Source organism: Dermochelys coriacea, chromosome 2, assembly GCF_009764565.3.
Source record: "Dermochelys coriacea isolate rDerCor1 chromosome 2, rDerCor1.pri.v4, whole genome shotgun sequence".
Classification (NCBI taxonomy): domain Eukaryota; kingdom Metazoa; phylum Chordata; order Testudines; family Dermochelyidae; genus Dermochelys; species Dermochelys coriacea.
Window position 1 is genome coordinate 148,434,431 of NC_050069.1, and position 21,254 is coordinate 148,455,684.

General features: G+C 41.4%; 1 protein-coding gene across 3 annotated transcripts in view; it reads left to right on the forward strand.

The window, feature by feature from the left end:
- Positions 1 to 4,034: 4,034 nt before the first annotated feature.
- The window catches only part of LOC119851217 (sodium-dependent neutral amino acid transporter B(0)AT3-like), a 91,118-nt gene continuing 73,898 nt past the window's right edge, over positions 4,035 to 21,254 (forward strand). For 2 of the 3 annotated variants that reach the window (XM_038390680.2, XM_043508492.1), the window contains exon 1: positions 4,036 to 4,284. In XM_038390680.2, coding sequence (XP_038246608.1) covers positions 4,125 to 4,284 — 160 coding nt within the window. In that variant the 5' untranslated portion in view covers positions 4,036 to 4,124. Of the gene's footprint in view, positions 4,285 to 21,254 lie in introns of all 3 variants that reach the window. The other variant, XM_043508491.1, reaches the window with a different exon arrangement.

Genomic DNA, 21,254 nt, shown 5'->3' on the forward strand with positions numbered 1-21,254 from the left:
CTGTGTCTGTGTTACTGGAACCCGGACATTCCGCTTACCTCTTCTGGAGGTCACATGTTGCCAAGCTTCTTCACTGGCCTCTTGGCTCCTCTGTGCAACCTGCTCTATATCTTTAGAGCTTTGTGCCCCTAGAAGCCTATCCTGAGTTTGGTCCAGAAAATCCTCAGTCTCTCGTATACAACGCAGGGTCGTTACCTGTTGCTCCAGACCTTCAATCTTCTCTTCCAATATGGAGACCAGCTTGCACTTTGTACAGACAAAGTCGCTTCTGTCCTGTGGAAGAAAGACAAACATGGCACATCCAGTGCAGGTCACAACAGCTGAACCCCCCCCTTCCATATCACCTACCTACTATGAGCTTCCTCAGAGACGTTGGCAAGATGTAAGCCTCACTGGGCTCACTCCAGGCGAACTCCCAGGCAAACTCCTGCTGTGAGCTGCTCTGCTGTCCCCGCTGCTCAGCTGGTTCGCTGCCGCTTGAATACTTGGTGCAGATGTGGTCGCCCCATCTCAAAAAAGATATATTGGAATTGGAAAAGGTTCAGAAAAGGACAACAAAAAATGATTAGGGGTATGGAGTGTCTGCCATATGAGGAGAGATTAAGACTTGACTTTTCAGCTTGGAAAAAAGACGACTAAGGAGGGATATGATAGAGGTCTATAAAATCATGATTGGTGAGGAGAAAGTAAATAAGGACGTGTTATTTACTCCTTCTCACAACACAAGAGCAAAGCGTCACCAAATGAAATTAATAGGCAGCAGGTTTTAAACAAACAAAGGGAAGTATTTTTTCACACAATACACAGTCAACCTGTGGAACTCCTTGCCAGAGGATGTTGTGAAGGCCAAGACTATAATAGGGGTCAAAAAAGAACTAGATAAATTCATGGAGGATAGGTCCATCAATGGCAGCTAGCTAGGATGGGCAGGAATGGTGCCCCTAACCTGTTTTCCAGAAGCTGGGAATGAGCCACAGGGGATGGATCACTTGATGATTATCTGTTCTGTTCATTCCCTCAGGGGTACCTGGCATTAGCCACTGTTGGAAGACAGGATACTGGGCTAGATGGACCTTTGGTCTGACCCAGTATGGCCGTTCTTATGTTTTATGTCCTCTTCTTGATTCACTTTGTTGAAACTTCACTTTCCGTATTTCTTCCACAGGTTTTGGTTTCAAAGAACAACATTATATAGCTAAGCACATATTCTTTTTGATGGTCCAGAAGTGAAGATTTAGCACTGTAGTTGAGTAACAACAACAAAATCACACCAATAATACTATGGATAGTACAATGCCCATATTACCCACAGATCACTAAGGGCTATATCCACAAAAGTACTTAGGTGTTGCACTTCTCAGCATTGCAGCACCTAGCTTTTAGGCACCTTACCACCCCATGGAACTCTCAGCCCCAAGTTAGGCACCCAGCTTCCCTAGCCAATGTATGAGGAGAGTTAGGCATCTAAGAAGGGAATTCACACCCCAGCAAGCTGATCTATAAATCACCTAAGCTAGCCTGTAGAAAATACCAGGGATGGGGGTGTGACTTAAGCCTCCCTTTTCAAAGGTAGTTAGGCATCTCCTTCCTCTCAGGAGTCACAGTCACGAACTCTCTCCTGGAATACCATTCCTAGCTCAGGTAGGCCTTTTAGCATGAAAAATCACAAAGAGAGACTCATCCCATAATCCAGTGGTTAGGGTACACATCACAGATAGGGGAGACCAGTCTGTTCTGTCCAATTTGGAACAGGGAGCTGAATTTGGATCTTTTCTATCCCAGTTCAGTGTCCTAACCAGACTATTGAACAAGTGATTCGCTTCTCTTGGAGCTGTTCCATTTTATAAAAATAATTAGATTTTCACTGGTGCAGGAACTAAGAATTTGGGGCTAGATTCACAAAGGGTTGTGATGCTGATCATCACAATGCCTAACTTTTAGGTGTCTAGAAAATCACAGGTTTCAGAGTAGCAGCCATGTTAGTCTGTATTCGCAAAAAGAAAAGGAGTACTTGTGGCACCTTAGAGACTAACAAATTTATTAGAGCATAAGCTTTCCTGAGCTACAGCTCACTTCGGAATGCATCTGATGAAGTGAGCTGTAGCTCATGAAAGCTTATGCTCTAATAAATTTGTTAGTCTCTAAGGTGCCACAAGTACTCCTTTTCTTTTTTTAGAAAATCACAGTAACACTGATTCACAAAGCCTGTTCATCACCTAGGGCTTCCTACAACATGAATGGAGAGAGATAGGTGTCTTAGATTGCAATTCACAAAAACCAGCATGATAGGCAGGGAGCTGCCTATGTTAGCCAGCTGGAGATGCCGAAGACAGGGTATGTCCTTAGGCACCTATCTTCAAGGCTGGGGCTAAGTCCAAGCTGCATGGAGGCACCTATCTTTGCTTGCAATCCACAATTGGGAACCCCTCCTAGTGAGGTGTCTTAGGAGCCTAAGATATATCATTTTTTCAGGCATCTTGCTCCACAAAAAATGTCTAGAGGAGGCCCACATTGTTACTTTTAGCCTAGTGATTAGAGCTCTTACTTGGGAGGTCCAGGTTCAATACCCTCCTCTGCCTGAGATGGAGAAAGGATTTGAACAGTAGTCTTTAACATACCTCAGGCAATTGAGCAAATCACTGAGCTATGGGATAGTTCAAGAGTTATTGGGTTAGCAAGAGAGAATGATTCTGTCACATGGTGGTTAGGGCACCAACCTGGGAAGTGAGACCCCCCAGGGTCCAGTCCCCCTGTTCCAATGGCTCTTCAATTATTTATACACAGTGGAACAGCTTCACCAGGAGAGACTGAAGAAGCCACACACCAGAATATCTTCACTGAGCTAACTCATCAGATTTTGAATGGGACAAGATAGGGACTTTTCCCATGAAATAGGCAAGTGAATGCCTATCTTCCCTGGATCACTCAGGTCTTAGGTGGGAGATAGGCATCCATGTGCCTTGAGTGGGGCAGCAGGTGCTTAGGTGCTAAGGAAACTTTTACAGCAGAAAGGAGTTATGTGAATAGTGGTGGAGCCTAAGACTGGGATTTAGGTGGCTAAACCCCAGATTTAGGTGACTAAATCAAGGATTAAGGCACCTAAGTACCTTTGTGGATCCCATGGTTGGTCTCCCACTTGCCAGGGAGTTCCCTAATAACTGGGATATAAAGTCAGTTACTCCCTCTCTGGCCCTATGAATGTTTGTTCATTTATACAGTGGAACAGCTTCAGCAGGAGAGCTTTTCCCCTTCTATCATATAGAATACCCAATAGCTCAGTGGTTAGGGTACTCACTGGAGATGTGGGAGACTTGGGGCTGGCACTTAAGCCCAGATCTCACACGTCCCACTTGAGTATTGGGTATTCTAGGGGACAGCCCTGCCCCAATAATTTTTTGGAGAGGCTCAGTTTGGTAATGTTACTCACGTTTATTATTCATCTATACAAATAGTGTATAGGGGCAGAAACAAACAAAATAGCCTACCTCAGTACAGTGCATTAACTGATAAAAGTGCTTAATTTCATTTTTCCTTTTTACTTTTATTTTACTTTCCTTTTCTTCCAAAAGATGTCATCAGTCAACCCTTTTAACTGAGTGATGGACACTAAGTAAGCTTCTTCCAAGGCTGATGGATGGCTTTTTCTGATCAAAGCTGTTTAGGATTATTTTTAAGAAACACTTTTTAAAATATTTTATTATATTAATGTGATCTGAATGTTGCAAGATATTTTTTGTTTTCAGATGACAAAACTTTTGTAAAGTATCTGAGAACCTGAGAAGGAGGTTTAATAGGAATCTACAAAGAAAACAAACTATTTGATCCTGAGTTACCAATTAACAGTATCTCTCTGTGTTCTACAAATAAAGAAGGAAATTAAAAAAAAAGGGCGAGAGAGATAGCTCCCTCTACATATCCATCATTCCTAGCTTTGGTTTTAAATTGCAAATCCTTACACTCATAAATTTTGGGTGACGTAAAGTGATGAAAGCGCCATCTCTTTTCCAGAAATCTTCAGACTCTCCTCGTATAAAACTTGTAGAAGAGCCAGGCTCTGAATTATATAAAGTTTTTTTCCCCAATTCGTTAAACAGGAGGATAAAAGAATACCACACTTCGTAAGGATGTCAAATGCTCAGTCATTGGATAGCCCTGAAGTTCTTAAAGAAGATTACAGACCAAAGTGGGACAATAAATTGCAGTATATTTTAAGCTGTGTTGGATTTGCAGTAGGCCTGGGAAATGTGTGGAGATTTCCATACTTGTGTCAAATCTATGGAGGAGGTAAGAGCAAGTTGGGATTTTTGTCAGAAATTAAACATACAGTACTAATTTAACAGTATATATAAAGCATGAATGGGCAGGGAAAACATGTTATATCTAATATTCTATTTTTGCTTTTTTAATGTAACCTTTTCCACAAAATAGAATAGCTTTCTCACTGTGTGAAAATTATATTTTAAAAAGATATAGTGATTTAGGAAATGTCCACAAACTAGGAATACTTTACTGTAATCATGAATTAGGAAAAATCAGTGTTAAAACTTTTTGCAAACAATTTCTCATTATTACAGCTGTGCCACCATAGCAGATTTAAACTTGGTTCTATGAGCTGAATTAAAAAGTGACACTTTGGAAAAGTGTCTGGAAGGCCTTTTGAAAGCTTCCTTTCTTTAGGAAAATTAAATCAATTGCTCCCTCCTTCTGTCATGCCATGCCTCATCAAAAGACAACTCAATTAAAATTCTAAATTATAAGTAAAATAAAATTGTATTTTAAATATATATCTTTAAATTATTTTAAGAAATGTTTGTTCACTATTGGATATTAAATGTCTGAATACAAGTTGAAAAGGGCAACTGTGTTGACATAATGTACTCATACTTCTGTGAGGCATTTGATTTTAGTATTGCACAATTAACACTACACAAAAATAAATGTAGCTCATATTAAGTGGATTCATAACTGTTAAAAATTAACTGCACATGGGGAATCATCATAAAATGAGGTGTCTTTAGTGGGGTCACACAGGGATTTAGTTTTGGCTCAGTGTTATTCAATATCTTTCTCAATAATCTGTGTAATGCTGATGCCTTTGGGTTGATAATCATCCTCATCAGTGAATTAAACCTGGGACTTCTGGATCTTAATACAGAGCCACTACTACCTCAGATGAAAGATTAAGCTATCCTATGCTAAGGCTGTAGAAGGCTCACCAATGTCTGTGCGATTTACTCCCCACCAGAAGGGAATATAGTGCCACGGTGAGTGGACATGGCTTACATAAAATCCATGCCAGTACAGTTTGCAGATGACACAAAACATGGAATGTTAAATGAGCAATCAGGATTGTTTGGTAAACTAAGTTTAGTTAATTAATATGCCTTTTGGTAGAGCTAAATACAAGATCAGACATTTGAGAACCAAGAATGTAGGTCACACTTATAGGATGGCGGTACTCTGGAAACAAGTGGCTCAGAAAGCTATTTAGGTGGCATGGTGGATAACTAAGTGAATGTAAGCTTCCAGTGCAATGTAGTGTTTAAGAGTATAAACACTTGAAAGTATAAGCAGAGAACTATCAAGTAGATGTAGGGAGGTGTTATTACAATTAAATTGAGCATTAATGAGACCATTTTTGAAATGGTATGTGTTGACGGGTTGGTTCACAGAAATCCTCTTGGGGATGCCAACTGATGTGCCAAGACTACTTTTTCCCCAGCTTTCCAGCCCTGGCAGCTTGGGACTTCAGTGCCCTGCTTGGTTTGAGCCAGACCCGCTAGCCTGCTTCAACCCAGGCCCAGGTCTGAACCATGTCCCCTAACAACTGTAAGCTTAATTGAAAACAGCTTAAGAAATGTTCCTTTCTTTTACACTCAGATGCCCAACTCCCAATGGGGTCCAAACCCCAAATAAATCCGTTTTACCCTGTATAAAGCTTATACAGGTTAAACTCATAAATTGTTCGCCCTCTATAACACTGATAGAGAGGTATGCACAACTGTTTGCCCTCCCCCCAGGTATTAATACATACTCTGGGTTAATTAATAAGTTAAAAGTGATTTTATTAAATACAGAAAGTAGGATTAAGTGGTTCCAAGTAGAAACAAACAGAACAAAGTGAATATAAAGCAAAATAAAATAAAACATGCAAGTCTAAACCCAATACAGTAATAAAACTGAATACAGATAAAATATCACCCTCAGAGATGTTTCAATAAGTTTCTTTCACAGACTGGATGAGCCCTAGTCTGGGCACAATCCTTTCCCGTCTCTGGGTCCCGTCCCCCCCAATGGAAAAGCACCAGGTTCAAGATGGACCCCAGCACCAGTGACATGGCCACATCTCCTGTGAGACTCCAAGCCCTCATTCCTCCCAGCCTGACTCACAATTGTCCTGGCTGATGGGAGCCATCAAGATTCCAAACCATCACCAATGGCCCACACCCTGCATAATCACAATAGGACCTCAGAGCCACACTTCACACTTCCAGCTTCAGATACAAGAGTGATACATCTACACAAACAGGATGACCACACTCAGCAGATCACAAGCTCTGCAATGATACTCCACAAGAGATCCTCCACATGAAGCACATTCCAGCCACACCACATTCACACTCACCAGCACACCTTCACAGAATCATATCGAGTGCAACATCACAGTACGCACACCTTTTAAAAAGTAAGCTGAAAAATTTGAAAGGGTGCAAAAATGAGCTTCAAGAATGTTTCAAGGGCTGGAAAACCTGCCTTACGTTGAGAGACTTAAAAAGGTCAATACAGTAGCTCACAGAGAAGGTTAAGAGGTGACTTATTGATGATTTATAAGCAAGTAGTAGGTGCGATGGCTAGAAGCAGAAACTAGACAAATTTAGATTAAAATATTTTATTTTACAGTAAGGATTGTTAGCCATTAGAACAACACCCCAGAGATATGGTGGATTCTCTGTGATTTGAAATCTTTCTAAAAAGATATGCTCTGGCTCAACCAAAAGTTATGGGCTTGATTCAAGAATCACATTGAAATTCTATGGCCTGTGTCATGCAGGAGGCCAACCTATGTAACCTATCATTTAATCAGCCTCTGACCCAGATGACTGGAGGATAGCTAATGCAATATTGATTTCTAAAAAAAGGCTCAAGAGGCAACTCTGGTAATTACAGACTGGTATGTCTAACTTCAGTACCAGAGAAAGTAGTTGAAACTATAGTAAAGAACAGAAATATCAGACACATCGATGAACACAATATGTTGAGGAAGAGTCTTTTGTAAGGGGAATTTTGCCTCACCTATCTATTAGAATTCTTTGAGGATATAAATAAGAATGTGGGCAAGGGTGATCCAGTAGATATATTGTACTTGGGCTTTCAGAAAGCCTTTGACAAAGTCCCACACCAAAGGCTTATAAGCAAAGTAAGCTGTCATGGATCAGTTTTCACAATGGAGCGAGGTAAATCTGGGTTACTGGGCCACAAAATGGCATACGAAATTCAATATTGATGAGTGCAAAGTAGTGTACATTGGAAAACATAATCCCAACTATACATATAAAATATTGGGGTCTAAATTAGCTCTTATCACTCAAGAAAGAGCTCTTGGATCATTGTGGATAGTTCTCTGAAAACATCTCTCAATGTACAGCAGCAGTCAAAAAAGCTAACAGAATGTTAAGAAACATTAGGAAAGGGACAGATAATGAAACAGAAAATATCATAATGCCACTATATAAATCCATGGTAAGCCCACACCTTAAATACTGTGTGCAGTTCTGGTCGCCCCATCTCAAAAAAGATATTTTAAAATTGGAGAAGGTACAGAGAAGGTCAATTACAGTGATTAGGAGTATGGAACAGCTTCTATACAAGGAGAGATTAAAAGAGTTGGATTGTCCTGCTTAGAAAAGAGATAACTAAGGGAGGATATGACAGAGGTCTATAAAATTATGAATGGTGACGAGAAAGTGAATAGGAAAATGTTATTTTGCCCTGCACATAACACAAGAACCAGGGGACATCCAATGAAATTAATAGGCAGCAGATTTAAAACTAACATAAGGAATTATTTCTTCACACAGTCAACCTGTGGAACTTGTTGCTAGGGGATGTTGTGAAGGTCAAATGTATAACTGGTTTCCAAAAGAATTAGATAAGTTCATGGAGGATAGGTGCATCAGTGGCTATGAGCCAAGATGGTCAAGGACAGAGCTCCATGCTTGGGTGTCTCTAAACCTCTGATTGCCAGAAGATGGGACTGGACAACAAGGGATGGATCACTGAATAATTGCGCTGACTTGTTCATTTCCTCTGAAGCATCTGGTAAGGGCCACTATTGGAACACAGGATACTGTGCTAGATAGACCATTGTTCTGACACAGTATGGCTGTTCTTATGTCCTTCAAAATCTATGAATCTTTGTTATTTTATTATTTAAAAATGAACCAGAATATTATTTTCCCAAGTTTACAATAGTAGTACTTGGCAATAACATTTAAAAATCACTGGTGTGGCAGTGATTGAATACTTTTTTCTCTAATGAATCATATCCTGCCATGGACTCTTATTGGCCTCCAGCTTGGGTTTTCCCATAAATGGGACTCAGACACCTGGCTAACCCTTTGGGCTTGGTTCCATCTTAATTATGGGGAGAAAAAAAATGATTCCAGACTCATCCACTTGTACACCAAAATGTATGATCTGTCAGAGTACACTCTGTTACCCTAGACAGCTTCCTTTCCTTGCTTACATGCTTTGATAAACTGTGAAAAAATATCATTCAAATCTGCATTAACACTCAAATGAATGGATCCATTCACACCTCAGAGGTTTTGTTTCAGGCTCACTGCAAACATCACTGTATCGGTTACACAGGTCACATTTAAAAATTTATATTTCTTTCTTTTTTTTTTTTTTTTTTTTTTGAAGAGAGACTGTCCACAATCTGCAGCAAGGAAAAAAAATAACATCTTTGTCCTGAATTGAACTAAATCCAAAGAAAATCTTTCAGCTGAAATACATTTTCATATGCCTCTGCATTTCATGGTTCCATTTTGGACTAGAAGCAGAAGTGTCAAAATGTTATAAGCAAGTCCGTTATTCTGAGATTTATAAATCAATTTTTCAGATTCCAAATTGAACTTCTAAACCTTTTGTATTTTGCTTTTCACTAATTTAAACATAATTAGGACAGCTATGAAAAATGGCAGAAGAATTATAAACTTGCATAAATGTCAAACAATGCACATTGACAAAAATAATTGAACTCATATGACAAAAGGCCCTGAACTTGCAGGATCCTCTGAGGAAAACACATTAAGAGCCATTGTGGATACCTCAGTTGAGATGATGTCTTTTTTAATAGGGCCTTTGGGTGCTCTGGGGAGTTACAAGCCAGTAAACCTTATAGCTGTACCTGGAAAATTGGTTGAAACATTTAAAAATAGAAAACAAATCAAATGGAAGATTATGATATGGTGGCCTCTAACCAGCACTGTTTCTGCAAAGGGACATTGCATTTAACTACTGTTAGAATTTTCTGAATATATCAAATAGTAGAAGATAAAGGAGAATCAGTTAACATTATTTATTTAGCCTTTACAAGCCATTTGACAAGATCCCTCAAAACAGGCTACCAATGAAACTAAGTAATCATGGGATGAGAGATAAAGTACTGTCATGTATCTGGCTAAGACAGGAAGCAAAGGGCTTACACGGTGCGACAACGTGTACTAGAGGTGTGTGAATTCTAAAGCCTCGCAATGTGTTGCACACTAATTGACCCATGTAGACCCTGCTGGTGCTCACTATCATTAACATTGAAACTGTACTACCTTAACTCATAACAGGAAACTTTTCATTTATGCCAGCAGGATCTATACAGGCCTGTTACTGTGCAACACGTTGGTGTGCATTAGAATTCACACCCCTCTAATGAGCATTGAAAAGGTTAACAGCGGGGTGCCTTAAGTTTCCATACTATGTCTAGTGCTGTTTAGTGTGTTTATTAATGATCTAGAAAGGGGGTTGAGCAGTAAAATAGCAAAATTTGCATATTACATAAAGTTATTTAGGTTAAACAATATACAAAGGGCCTATGAGTAACTTCAAAGAGACCTAAACAAGCTAGGGAGATGGGCAGCACAACAGCAAATGAAATTCAATGATGAAAAATGCATAGTAATGCACACTGAAGGGAAAAAATATACACCTTACAGGATTCTAAGTTAATAGTATCAACTTTGGAAAGGAACCAGGGCATCATTATAGACAGCTTAATGTGCAGCTGTGGTCAAAAAAACAAATAAGATATTCAGATAAATAAGGATGGAGAATACTACAGAAAATACTATAATGCCACTACATAAATCAGTGGTACAAACTCATTTTGAGTACTATGTACAGAACTGGTTACCCCCTTGCAAAAAAGATACTGCCAAACTGGAGAGGGTCCAGAAAAGGGTGAGAAAAATTATTAGGGACATGGACAAACTTTCATATGAAGAGTGACTGAAAAGAGTGAATAAGAGGGGCATAAAAAGGATATAAAATAGTGAATGGTACAGAAGATAATAGGTTGGGAGATTCTGTTCTCTGTCTCATAATACAAGAACAAAAAGACACTGAATGAAATTAAAAGGTGGCAAATCCAAAATTGACAAAAGGAAATACTTTTTCACACAATGTGCAATAAGACTGTGGAACTAATTGCTATATATAATTAAGGGCAAGAACTTAGCAAGATTCAAAAAGGATTAGACATTTTATGTGGTTAACAATAATATCCTGAGTTCATAGTTAATGCTAACAAAATTTTGGAAGGGATATAAAACCTCATATTTCAGGGCTTGCACTGATCTCTAAATCTTAGGGATTAGAATTAGGGTTCTTTGGGGATGCAGTTATACCACATCTGCCAATTTAGGGGTTTCTTTCACTTTCCTGTGAAGCATCTGGTACTGGTCTCTGTTGGAGGCAGGATATTGAACTAGATGGAATATTAGTCTGATCAAGTCCGACAATTCCCAAGCTTATGTTGTCTACCCAGCACACAGCAGCAATCAGAAAAAAAAAAGTAGAGCGAGCTAGATATTTTTAAAAGGGATTGAAAAAGATTGAGGTGTTACGCTTTGCACTTCCATAGTTACACCAGTGCAAAGTTGGTATAAAATGATATAATTATGTAGTAATTTATATCCACTTTGCGTTGTTGTAAGCAATGACACAAAGTTACAGTGGTGAATAAGCTCTACTATATTGAACTGTAATCAGTGCTCCACACTTGAAGTTCCAGTTTGGTTACTTTACCTTAAGAAAGATAAAGTCATGAGATTAAAAAAGGTGTGGTGACATGGTGCGGCCTTGCACACCCCGTGACCTCCCATTTGCTGCTTCATCTGAGGTTTGGCTGGGTGCCCCCTTGCTGTTCTCCACTACCTTCATTCTCTTTAGGTTATGAGCCCTCCATACTCCTGACTATCTATAATAAGGAATTATACAAACTAGGTGTTTCTTATGCATTCAGAAACTCCCAAGATTATTTATTCTGGAAAGTAGAAATTAGAAGATGTTTTGCAGATTATAGTGAAAAAAAAAGATGGCCGTAAGGTTAATCAAGATAAATAAATAACATGGCTAGATTGATTTATTTAAGTCTTGTTAATTTCAGGCTAAAATGTGACTTGGGGTGGAATTTTCAAAAGCACTCACTCAAACAACTTAGAAGCACAAGTCCCATTGAATTTCAATGATTTAGGAACATAAATCCCATTTATGTACTTTTGAAAAAAATCTCATCTTTCAAACACAGCCCTGAGCAAGGAATGCACTGGGCCATATGAAATCCTGTAAAGCATTGTACCTCAGAGTCAGTCTATCCTGGGGATATCTGTGCCAATATAAGTACACCACTGTAAACCTTTAGTGTAGCCGCAATGCACTGGTGCAGTGTAGCCTAATTTGAAACTGGCATAGACAGGCCCGGAGGCAGAGTGCCTTCCAAGCACAAATTGCAATTCCCACAAGTGGTCCAGGTTTGGGTTTTATTCAAGTGTTTGGAAATCAGAGGCTATATTTTTCCTCATCTTTAAGTGCTCTACCAAACAAGAGATAAAAAGCAGGAACATATTTTCGATTAATGTCAATTGCTTCCCATCAGACCTCTGAACCTTATTCATGGCAATTTGTGTTACTAAGTAACTTGGGTCTAACACGCTCTGCTCAATAAATTTGCAATCACAGAGAAAAACACAATATCGGTGCTGAAACTTTAATAACTCTCTGTCGTTAGTGATTATTTTGGTTTATTGCCTGAGTTAAGTAAGTTATTTACTTGCTATGACTAATGGATATGGATGCTGTTTGCCAGAGTAATAGGAGGTAAACAGACAGGATCCCAGGCAACTGGGGTTGTAAAAGATGATTTTTAAAGACCTTGTTATGTACTTTGGCACTTAAAATTGACACACGAAAAAAGGTTTTTTAAATAACAAATATGTATTGTGATTTGGAAAATATGTAGGACTTGAAAAGAAAGTAGCTAGTCTAATAGCAACTTGGTGCAGTGTTTTATTTCTGATTATAGCCTACCATAGGTATGCCTGCCTCAAGCAAAAGTCCTCAGAAGAGAGCTTATGGGTCATATCAACTATTACTACTGCACCTAAGGCCAGGCGTGTGACCTTACAGGATGAATTTAAAAAAAATTATCTTTCATGCAAAGAGCAAGTTTTATTCTGTGGAAATAAAGTCACATTTTTCACATTGGCAATCAAATCCCATTAGGGATGCAGTGCTACATTGCACCCAAACAACTGCTTTAGAAATCCCTATGGCCTACCTTATCCTCTGGCCCAATTTCGAACTAGCTGTCACAAAATACAAGAATGTCTGGAATAAAATAGTTTCCTTATATTCTCTGCAGTGAAATGTGACCTATACATATGAAGTTCATTAGTCGTTTCAGTAAATGGATTAGATCTTGAAAGTGAGAATTATGAAGTTATTGGCGGTAAAATAGATGCCTAACTTGCTCCTGCTTCTGGCCAAGTTTGAGACTCAAGAGGCCTCCATTCTACTGTATGGAAAGAGAGAGGTTAAAATTCAAGTGTATCTTTTTCGAGGTGAAAGTAAGTCGGTCCGGTCCGGTCCGGAATACCAATAAAAAAAGATGCAGTGGTGTACTGGCAAATAAGTGGAGCATTCAGTACTGGCTTACTTTCACCTCTTTTGGCTGCAGAACAAAAAGTTCAAACTAAAAGCTAATAAAAGCTTGGAAAGGGAAAACTCACTGTCACATTTGTTTGTTGTTTTCTCCCTCTCCTCCTCCAGCCAGGCTGCGGACGCAGCTAGGCTCCCTGTTCCCCCGACCCCCGCACTCAGCAGGGGCTGCAGGGGCTCCCGTCTAGCTTGTAGCAGGGAGCAGGAGGGAGACGCCTCCCCAGGTAGCCTGCTGCCTGCAAAAGAACAGTTTAAATTGAGCTGTTCATTCCACCCCAGTCTTCCCCTACTAATAGCCACCCATTGGTGTGTCCCCTGCACACTTTTACGTGCCTGGGAGGGAGATTAAACAATCCTTGATATCTGATTTGCTAGGAAATAGGGAGCGTCTAGGGAAAGCGAAGCACTGGTGGGCATGGTGCAGTGGCTGGCTGGCTGGCTGTGATTTTTGCCTTGGTTACTTACTCTTTGGCAGACCCAGCCCAGTGGCACCTGCTGGCTCTCTGCAGGCAGCAGCCTGCAGGGACTCGTTGCTGGGGTCGCTGCTGGTCAGCGACAGGCTGCAGCTGGATCGTTTGTGACACATTCATACACATACATACTGTATGTATTGCTGTCCTTGTGCAAGCAAGCGGCCACCCATTGCAGCGGCCTGGCACATTCTTCAGGCGTGCAGCCCGTGGGGAGGGCGCCAGTGCCCTTCTGAGGGATCGGGGGATGGGAGACAGTGATTCTGCAGCTAACACCTCAGGAACTTCTGCAAGAGGCAAGGTCTGGCTGGGTACTGTCAGTGCACCTGTGGAAACCCAGCTTTTGGGTGGCTGCTTAATGGTGTCCACAGGAAAACTTCCAGCCTCAGCAACTGCTACTGTGTCAGGTTGCAGGAGGGAGCCACCTGGGAGGCAGGGGAGGAGAGAAAGGTCCGGGGGTCATGCAGCAGCAACAACACAAGCGATATGGGGTGGCAGGTGGGGGCTGCAGCTCCAAGGGGAACCATTACCCATAGCAAAGTCGCCCCAGTCCCTGGCTCAGTCCTGGCATGTGGAAGGTGTGAGTTGGCTAGCCAATGGGGGCAAGAAAGGGGCATCCCTGTGAAGGACTAGATGGAGCAAAGCATCCTTATAGAAACTTCCGCAATGGGCCATACAGCTGATCTCGCTGCTCTCCCTGTTGTCGTGCCATGCCTCGAGATGAATGTGCTGCATGTCTTCCCTTTCCAAGCCACAATTTCACATATGGCATAGGATTCCCCTGCGTATAAGGAGGTCCCACACAGGAAATGAATAGCAAGTCCACCACATGACTAGTGGTAAGTACAGTCTGTTTCACTGTAATGATATTGTTCATCACACTGAATCCTCTTTCACAGTCAGCGTTGCTTGCAGCAAGGGTGTCCACTGCAAGGATGAGTTTTTTAAGTTTACCAGGAATGTTTTTTCCTGCAGAAGCCTTGAATTCAACAAATCCCAAGTGTGTTTCTTGTTGATTGATTCTCAGTTGATCAGCCAATGCTCTTATTTCCATTTCTCCAAAGTGGGGATTCTCTGGATTCTCTTGCCATTTTTCAGGATTCAAAATTGACAAATTGTTAATTAAGTCCTTATAATTGGAAGCCCTTTCTTCACGTGTGCTTTGATCAGCTTTGTTTGAGGCAGTTGTGAAGAGTTTTGTCCTCATGTTGTCAATGACTGCTTGAATGAATTAAGATGAATTGATTCTGGGGCTTTTTCCAGCGCCGTTTAATTTGCTGGTTTTGAACATCCTGGATTGTTCAGCCTTCTGAGTTTCTTCAGAGTGAATTCCTGGGTCTATTTTTAGGCTTTCGATTCTCTTGATGTATATTTGTATTAGGTTGTCTGCTTTTGGAATGGTCATGTCTCGTTCTTGTAACATCTCGGACAAGTTCTTCGGTTCTGTCAGCACATCCAGCATTAACTAAAGGTTTCTGATGAAATTTACAGAACACAGCTTTGAGTGTAGTCCTTGAAATTTAATACATTCATTTCCAATTCTTGATAAGTCTTGTGAGGCCGTCTCAAAGTGTTTTGCCAAAGCAGGGTATGTTTGCGACACTGCATTGACTGTTCTCCATGTTGACGCCACCCACCTTAAATTGAATATTTTGCCAATTTTTTTAAGTACAATGTGTAATTCATTGGCATGAGCACTCAGTTCACGAGAGTTTTTTGGTGATTGACTTCACAAGGAATATAATGCATCCAAAAAGGCCTTAAAGTCATTTCTACCTCCGGTGACTTCTAAAGCTTCATCAACAGCAAGTTCCAGTCTATGGTTGCGGCAATGCCATAATATCATATTAGGAAAATCCATTTGTAGTAGTTTTCCAGCACCAGATTTGACTCCTAACATTACATTTCTGCCGTCACTACAAAAGCTGATCATCACTTCCAATAATAGTTCTTTAGTGAACCCACGAACGCAGCAAGCATTTCAAAATTTCTCCTTTAATGGCTGCTGCTGTTGTGCTTTGCAGCTCTATCAAGTCCAGAAGAAATGTAAGAGGCCTCATAATTCCATCTATATTGGCTTTCAAAAAAATTATGAGAGTTGAGTTTCCAGCGAGAGTAGTCAATTCATCGACAACTACTGTAATTTTTGCCTTATTGTCGATGATTTTGTTGACAATTCTCTTTTTCATTTCAGTGGCTATATGACTGATTATGTCTACACAAACTGTTCTACTATGCAACAAATGCCCCATTTCAATTCCGTTGATTTGCTGTAGGTCAATGAGGCTCTCATGGTCACTGAGGGGTCAATTTGTTTTGGCAATGTAGTAGGCTGTTTGGAGCAGTAGTTTCAAATGCTGCTTCTTCACTTTTAGCATTCAGATTAAGAAGAGTTTCTTTTTTAGCCATGGCTTGAATTTTTTCAGCCTCCATGTGAGCTGCAGATTTCTTGTGTTCATTTATTTTTTTGCGAAGGGAGGACAGCTCTGTCTCTTTATTCTTTCTGTATGAGGTATTTCACAAGAGGCCCACTTTAGAGAGATGTTAACCCCTCTTGCAGAATGGAGCTTCAAATCTGAAATGTCATGACATATTGGGCACCCAAGTTTACTGCCCAAAGCAAAAAGCCACTCGTTTTTCTTTTTGAACTCAAATTGCATTTTTGACCACACAGCAGGGTATGGTGGTGGAATATCAGCTTTTTTACAGGGCAATTCAGCAGTTTCATTTGTCTCCTTTCTTTGTGGTGGCTGCAGCTCACCACATGACAAAGGTGTAAAAGTGTCAGAATTTTTTCCCTGTGGATGACTAGTTACAGCTTCTTCATTGGTTGCTGTTCTTCTTGACTGACAATCCCCCCTTTCCTCACTTTTATGTTTAAACCCTGTTAGGGTCTGTTGAACATGTATCTTCTTAGGCGGCATTTTTCCCCCCACTTACTGTCCTCCTGCTGTTAATAGCGTGCGCTGGACCAGACCTGACCAATAGGAAGCAAGCCCGCACAATCACCATGTAGCGGTATGGCACTCAAAAGCTAACTTTGGAACATCCACATGAAATGTCTTCTTGTGAAAACAAAATCTTCTTGTCTTCCTTGACAGATCTAAATCTACTCTTATTCCAGGTATGTTCTAAACGTATATGTCCAGAATGGATGGATCTCTCAGAAAAGATAGCTCTTCAGTGTAGGAATCGGACCAACAGCTCCCCAGGGGCAAGATGCCATTAAGCAGAAGTTCCTGAGGTGTTAGCTGCAAGAGTGCAAGGGGCACACCAATATGTGGCTATTAGTAGGGGAAGACTGGGGTGAATGAAGGACAACTAGAATAGCTGCCATGAAATATACAAGATACTTAGAGAAAGTTTTGTCAGTTTCAGCCTCCGCATTCTGCAGGACAGGGACACCCACAAAACAAAAAGAGATCTGAGCCCCTATGTCCTAAGGACATTTCAGGTGTTTAATTCAATATATAAATGGAATGAAAACTACTATTTCTTTCAAAGGAGGCACAATAATTTCCCTGAATAGCCAGTTTTCCCCTCCAGTCCCTTTGTGGTTTTGTCTATGGGGCTATTTGCTTTCCCTGTGAATCTTTAGTTGTTTTACCAAAATTGCTTTGCTCAAAATAAACCCCGATCATCAGAACACATCTTCCCACCATATTCTCCATGTGTTTTTTTTAAACAGTAACATTTCAAAGAGGCTCTGCAAGCAGTTTGGACATCCCAACCATGATCCTGTGCTGGGGAGGGAATGGGATAGATTTGAACTTGGAAATGGTTCCTGATTTTGATTGTATTTTTTGTGTATTATATTATTGAAGATCGCCGCATCCGGGGGCAGAAAAGAACTGCCCAGGCTTTGGTACCCCCACCCCAACAACCTTGAGTGAAATTAACAAGGAAGCCAGAAATAGCCCCTAATTCCCAGGATCAGACCATGGAGTGAACAGCTAAATTTAAACTGTTCTTATGCAGACAGCAGGCATCCTGGGGAGGCTTCTCCCTCAGCCAGTCCTCCTGCTCCCTGCTACAAGCTAGAGGGGAGCTGCTGCAGCCCCTGCTGAGTGCAGGGTTCGGGGAAGCACTGAGCCTAGCTGCATTGGGCAGCCTGCTGGAGGAGGAGGGAGGAAAGAAACCAATGTGACAGTGAAAAGAAAAGGAGTACTTGTGGCACCTTAGAGACTAACACATTTATTAGAGCATAAGCTTTCGTGAGCTACAGCTCACTTCATCGGATGCATCCGATGAAGTGAGCTGTAGCTCACGAAAGCTTATGCTCTAATAAATGTGTTAGTCTCTAAGGTGCCACAAGTACTCCTTTTCTTTTTGCGAATACAGACTAACACGGCTGCTACTCTGAAAAATGTGACAGTGAGTTTTCCCCTTCCACTGGCTTTTATTACCTCTGGATTTAAGCTGTGTGGCCAAATGGCTATTGTATTCTGCCCTGCCTTGGTCTCACACAACACCCCCTCCCCTGCTGCCAGCAACAACCCTGAGTGAAATTAATAAGGAAGCCAGAAACAACCCCTCATTTCACGGTTGAGACCGCAGAGTGAACAGCTCAATTTAAACTGTTCTTATGCAGGCAGCAGGCTACTTGGGGAGGCTTCTCCCTCCTGCTCCCTGCTGCAAGCTAGAGGGGAGCACCTGCAGCCCCTGCTGAGTGCGGGGGTCAGGGGCACGGGGAGCCTAGCCTTGTCGGCAACCTGGCTGGAGGAGGAGGAGGGAGGACAAGGAGAAAAATGTGACAGTGAGTTTTCAGACTTATTCCAATAGTAAAGTTTTATTTCAGACAGTACTGGTAGCAGTAATAGTAGCTTTATTTTCTATAGCTAAGTCATGCAATAGTAGGGATCCATGAAGCATGTAGGAGAGGTGGATTGCTTGTGTTTGGGTTGTACCAGTAAGAAATGTAACTTACTTCCACCCCTGGCCCCACCCCTTCCGCCTGAGGCCCCTCCCCTTCCGGGGGAAAAGAGTGGGACCCATACCGGTAAGAGCTGTATTTTACTTTCACCCCTGACTTTCTTCCTAAGGAAGCAACAGGTTAGGTATGTGTGCATAAAATTGGAAGAAATTAAATCCCACTGTACACATATATGGCTATAGTGCATGTAAGTGTATATTCATAGAAAATTTAAGGCCAGTAGGAACAATTAGATCACCAAGTCTGTTTATCACAGGCTATTACATTTCACCATTACCCCTGTATTGAGCCCAGTAACTTGAATTTGATTAAAGGCACCCAGTCTTAATTTGAAGACTCCAAGAGATGGAGAATCTACCTCTTTAGTGGCAAAAAGAAAAGGAGTACTTGTGGCACCTTAGAGACTAACAAATTTATTAGAGCATAAGCTTTCGTGAGCTACTGTAGCTCACGAAAGCTTATGCTCTAATAAATGTGTTAGTCTCTAAGGTGCCACAAGTACTCCTTTTCTTTTTGCGAATACAGACTAACACGGCTGCTACTCTGATACCTCTTTATTGGTAGTTTGTTCCAATCTTCACACACTCTCACTGTTAAAAAAAATTGGCCTTGATTTCTAATTTGAATTTGTCTGTGTTTAGTTTCCATTCAGTGTTTTGCCTTTCTACACTAGATTAAAGACCACTTTCATAGTTATTTTCTCCCTATGAAATTACATATACACAATCAAGTCACCTCTCAGTCTTTGTTTTGACAAATTAAACAGTTTCTGTTCTTTAAGTGCAGCCTAGCCAGAAAAACTCCAGGATCTTCTGGAGACTAGCCAGAGCTCCTGAGGGCAGGCTTAGGGTGTTGAACCAATGCGAGAGCATAGACAGGACCAGCTGGTTGAGCACCAGTGCCCTTTTGAAAGGGAAAGGCAACGGAACAGCCCTATCCACCTCCACAATCAGTCAGATACCAGAAAGTGAGTAGTGAATGAGACAGGGGATTGCAGGAAAATAAAGAATGTCTTATGATGAAGGTAGTAGAATGCTGCCCTGGAGAGGTGGGGTGTTAACAGATTTGCTTATTACTTTGGGGTATGCTCATTTATTAGGGTTACTCTTCTGGGATGGGGGGGTGTTTGTTATTTTATCAATGTTGTCCGGGATATTTTATCAGTCATCTGAGATAAACCATATCCCCCGATCACCATGAGTTTTCAAAGATAATGGCCAATGGCTCTGCAATCACATCCGCCAACTGCTTGCGTCACATGTGTTTTCAGATGGAGCTCTACTTCTCCCTTCTGCAAGTCCCCTCCTAATCACAGAATCATAGACTATCAGGGGCGGAAGGGACCGCAGGAGGTCATCTAGTCCAACCCCCTGCTCAAAGCAGGACCAATCCCCAACCAAATCATCCTAGCTAGAGCTTTGCCAAGCCTGACCTTAAAAAGCTTTAAGGAAGGAGATTCCACCACCTCCCTAGGTAATGTATTCCAGTGCTTCACCACCCTCCTCACGAAAAAGTTTTTCCTAATATCCAACCCAAATCCCCCCCACTGCAACTTAAGACCATTACTCCTTGTTCTGTCATCTGCTACCATTGAGAACAGTCTAGATCCATCCTCTTTGGAACCCCCTTTCAGGTAGTTGAAAGCAGCTATCAAATCCCCCCTCGTTATTCTCTTCTGCAGACTAAACAATCCCAGTTCCCTCAACCTCTCCTCCTAAATCATATGTTCCAGTCCCCTAATCATTTCTGATGCCCTCTGCTGGACACTTTCCAATTTTTTCACATCATTCTTGTAGTGTGGGGCCCAAAACTGGACACAGTACTCCAGATGAGGCCTCACCAATGTCTAATAGAGGGGAACGATCACGTCCCTCAATCTGCTGGCAATGTCCCTACTTATACAGCCCAAAATGCAATTGGCCTTCTTGGCAACAACAGCACACTGTTGACTCATATCCAGCTTCTTGTCCACAGTATCCCCTAGATCCTTTTCTGCAGAACTGCTGACTAGCCTGTAGCGGTGCATGGGATTCTTCCGTCCTAAGTGCAGGACTCTGCACTTGTCCTTGTTGAACCTCATCAGATTTCTTTTGGCCCAATCCTCTAATTTATATAGGGCCTCTGTATCCTATCCTTACCCTCCAGTGTATCTACCTCTCCTCCCAGTTTAGTGTCATCTGCTAACTTGCTGAGGGTGCAAGCCACACCATCTGCCAGATCATTAATGAAGATATTGAACAAAACCAGCCCCAGGACTGACCCTTGGGGCACTCCACTTGATACCGGCTGCCAACTAGACATGGAGCCATTGATCACTACCTGTTGACCCTGAAGATCTAGCCAGCTTTCTATCCACCTTATAATCCATTCATCCAGCCCATACTTCTTTAACTTGCTGGCAAGAATATTGTGGGAGACTGTGTCAAAAGCTTTGCTAAAGTCAAGGAACAACACATCCACTGATTTCCCCCCATCCCCAGAGCCAGTTATCTCATCATAGAAGGCGATTAGATTAGTCAGGCATGACTTGCCCTTGATGAATCCATGCTGACTCTTCCTGATCACTTTCCTCACCTCTAAGTGCTTCAGAATTGATTCCTTGAGGTCCTGCTCCATGATTTTTCCAGGGACTGAGG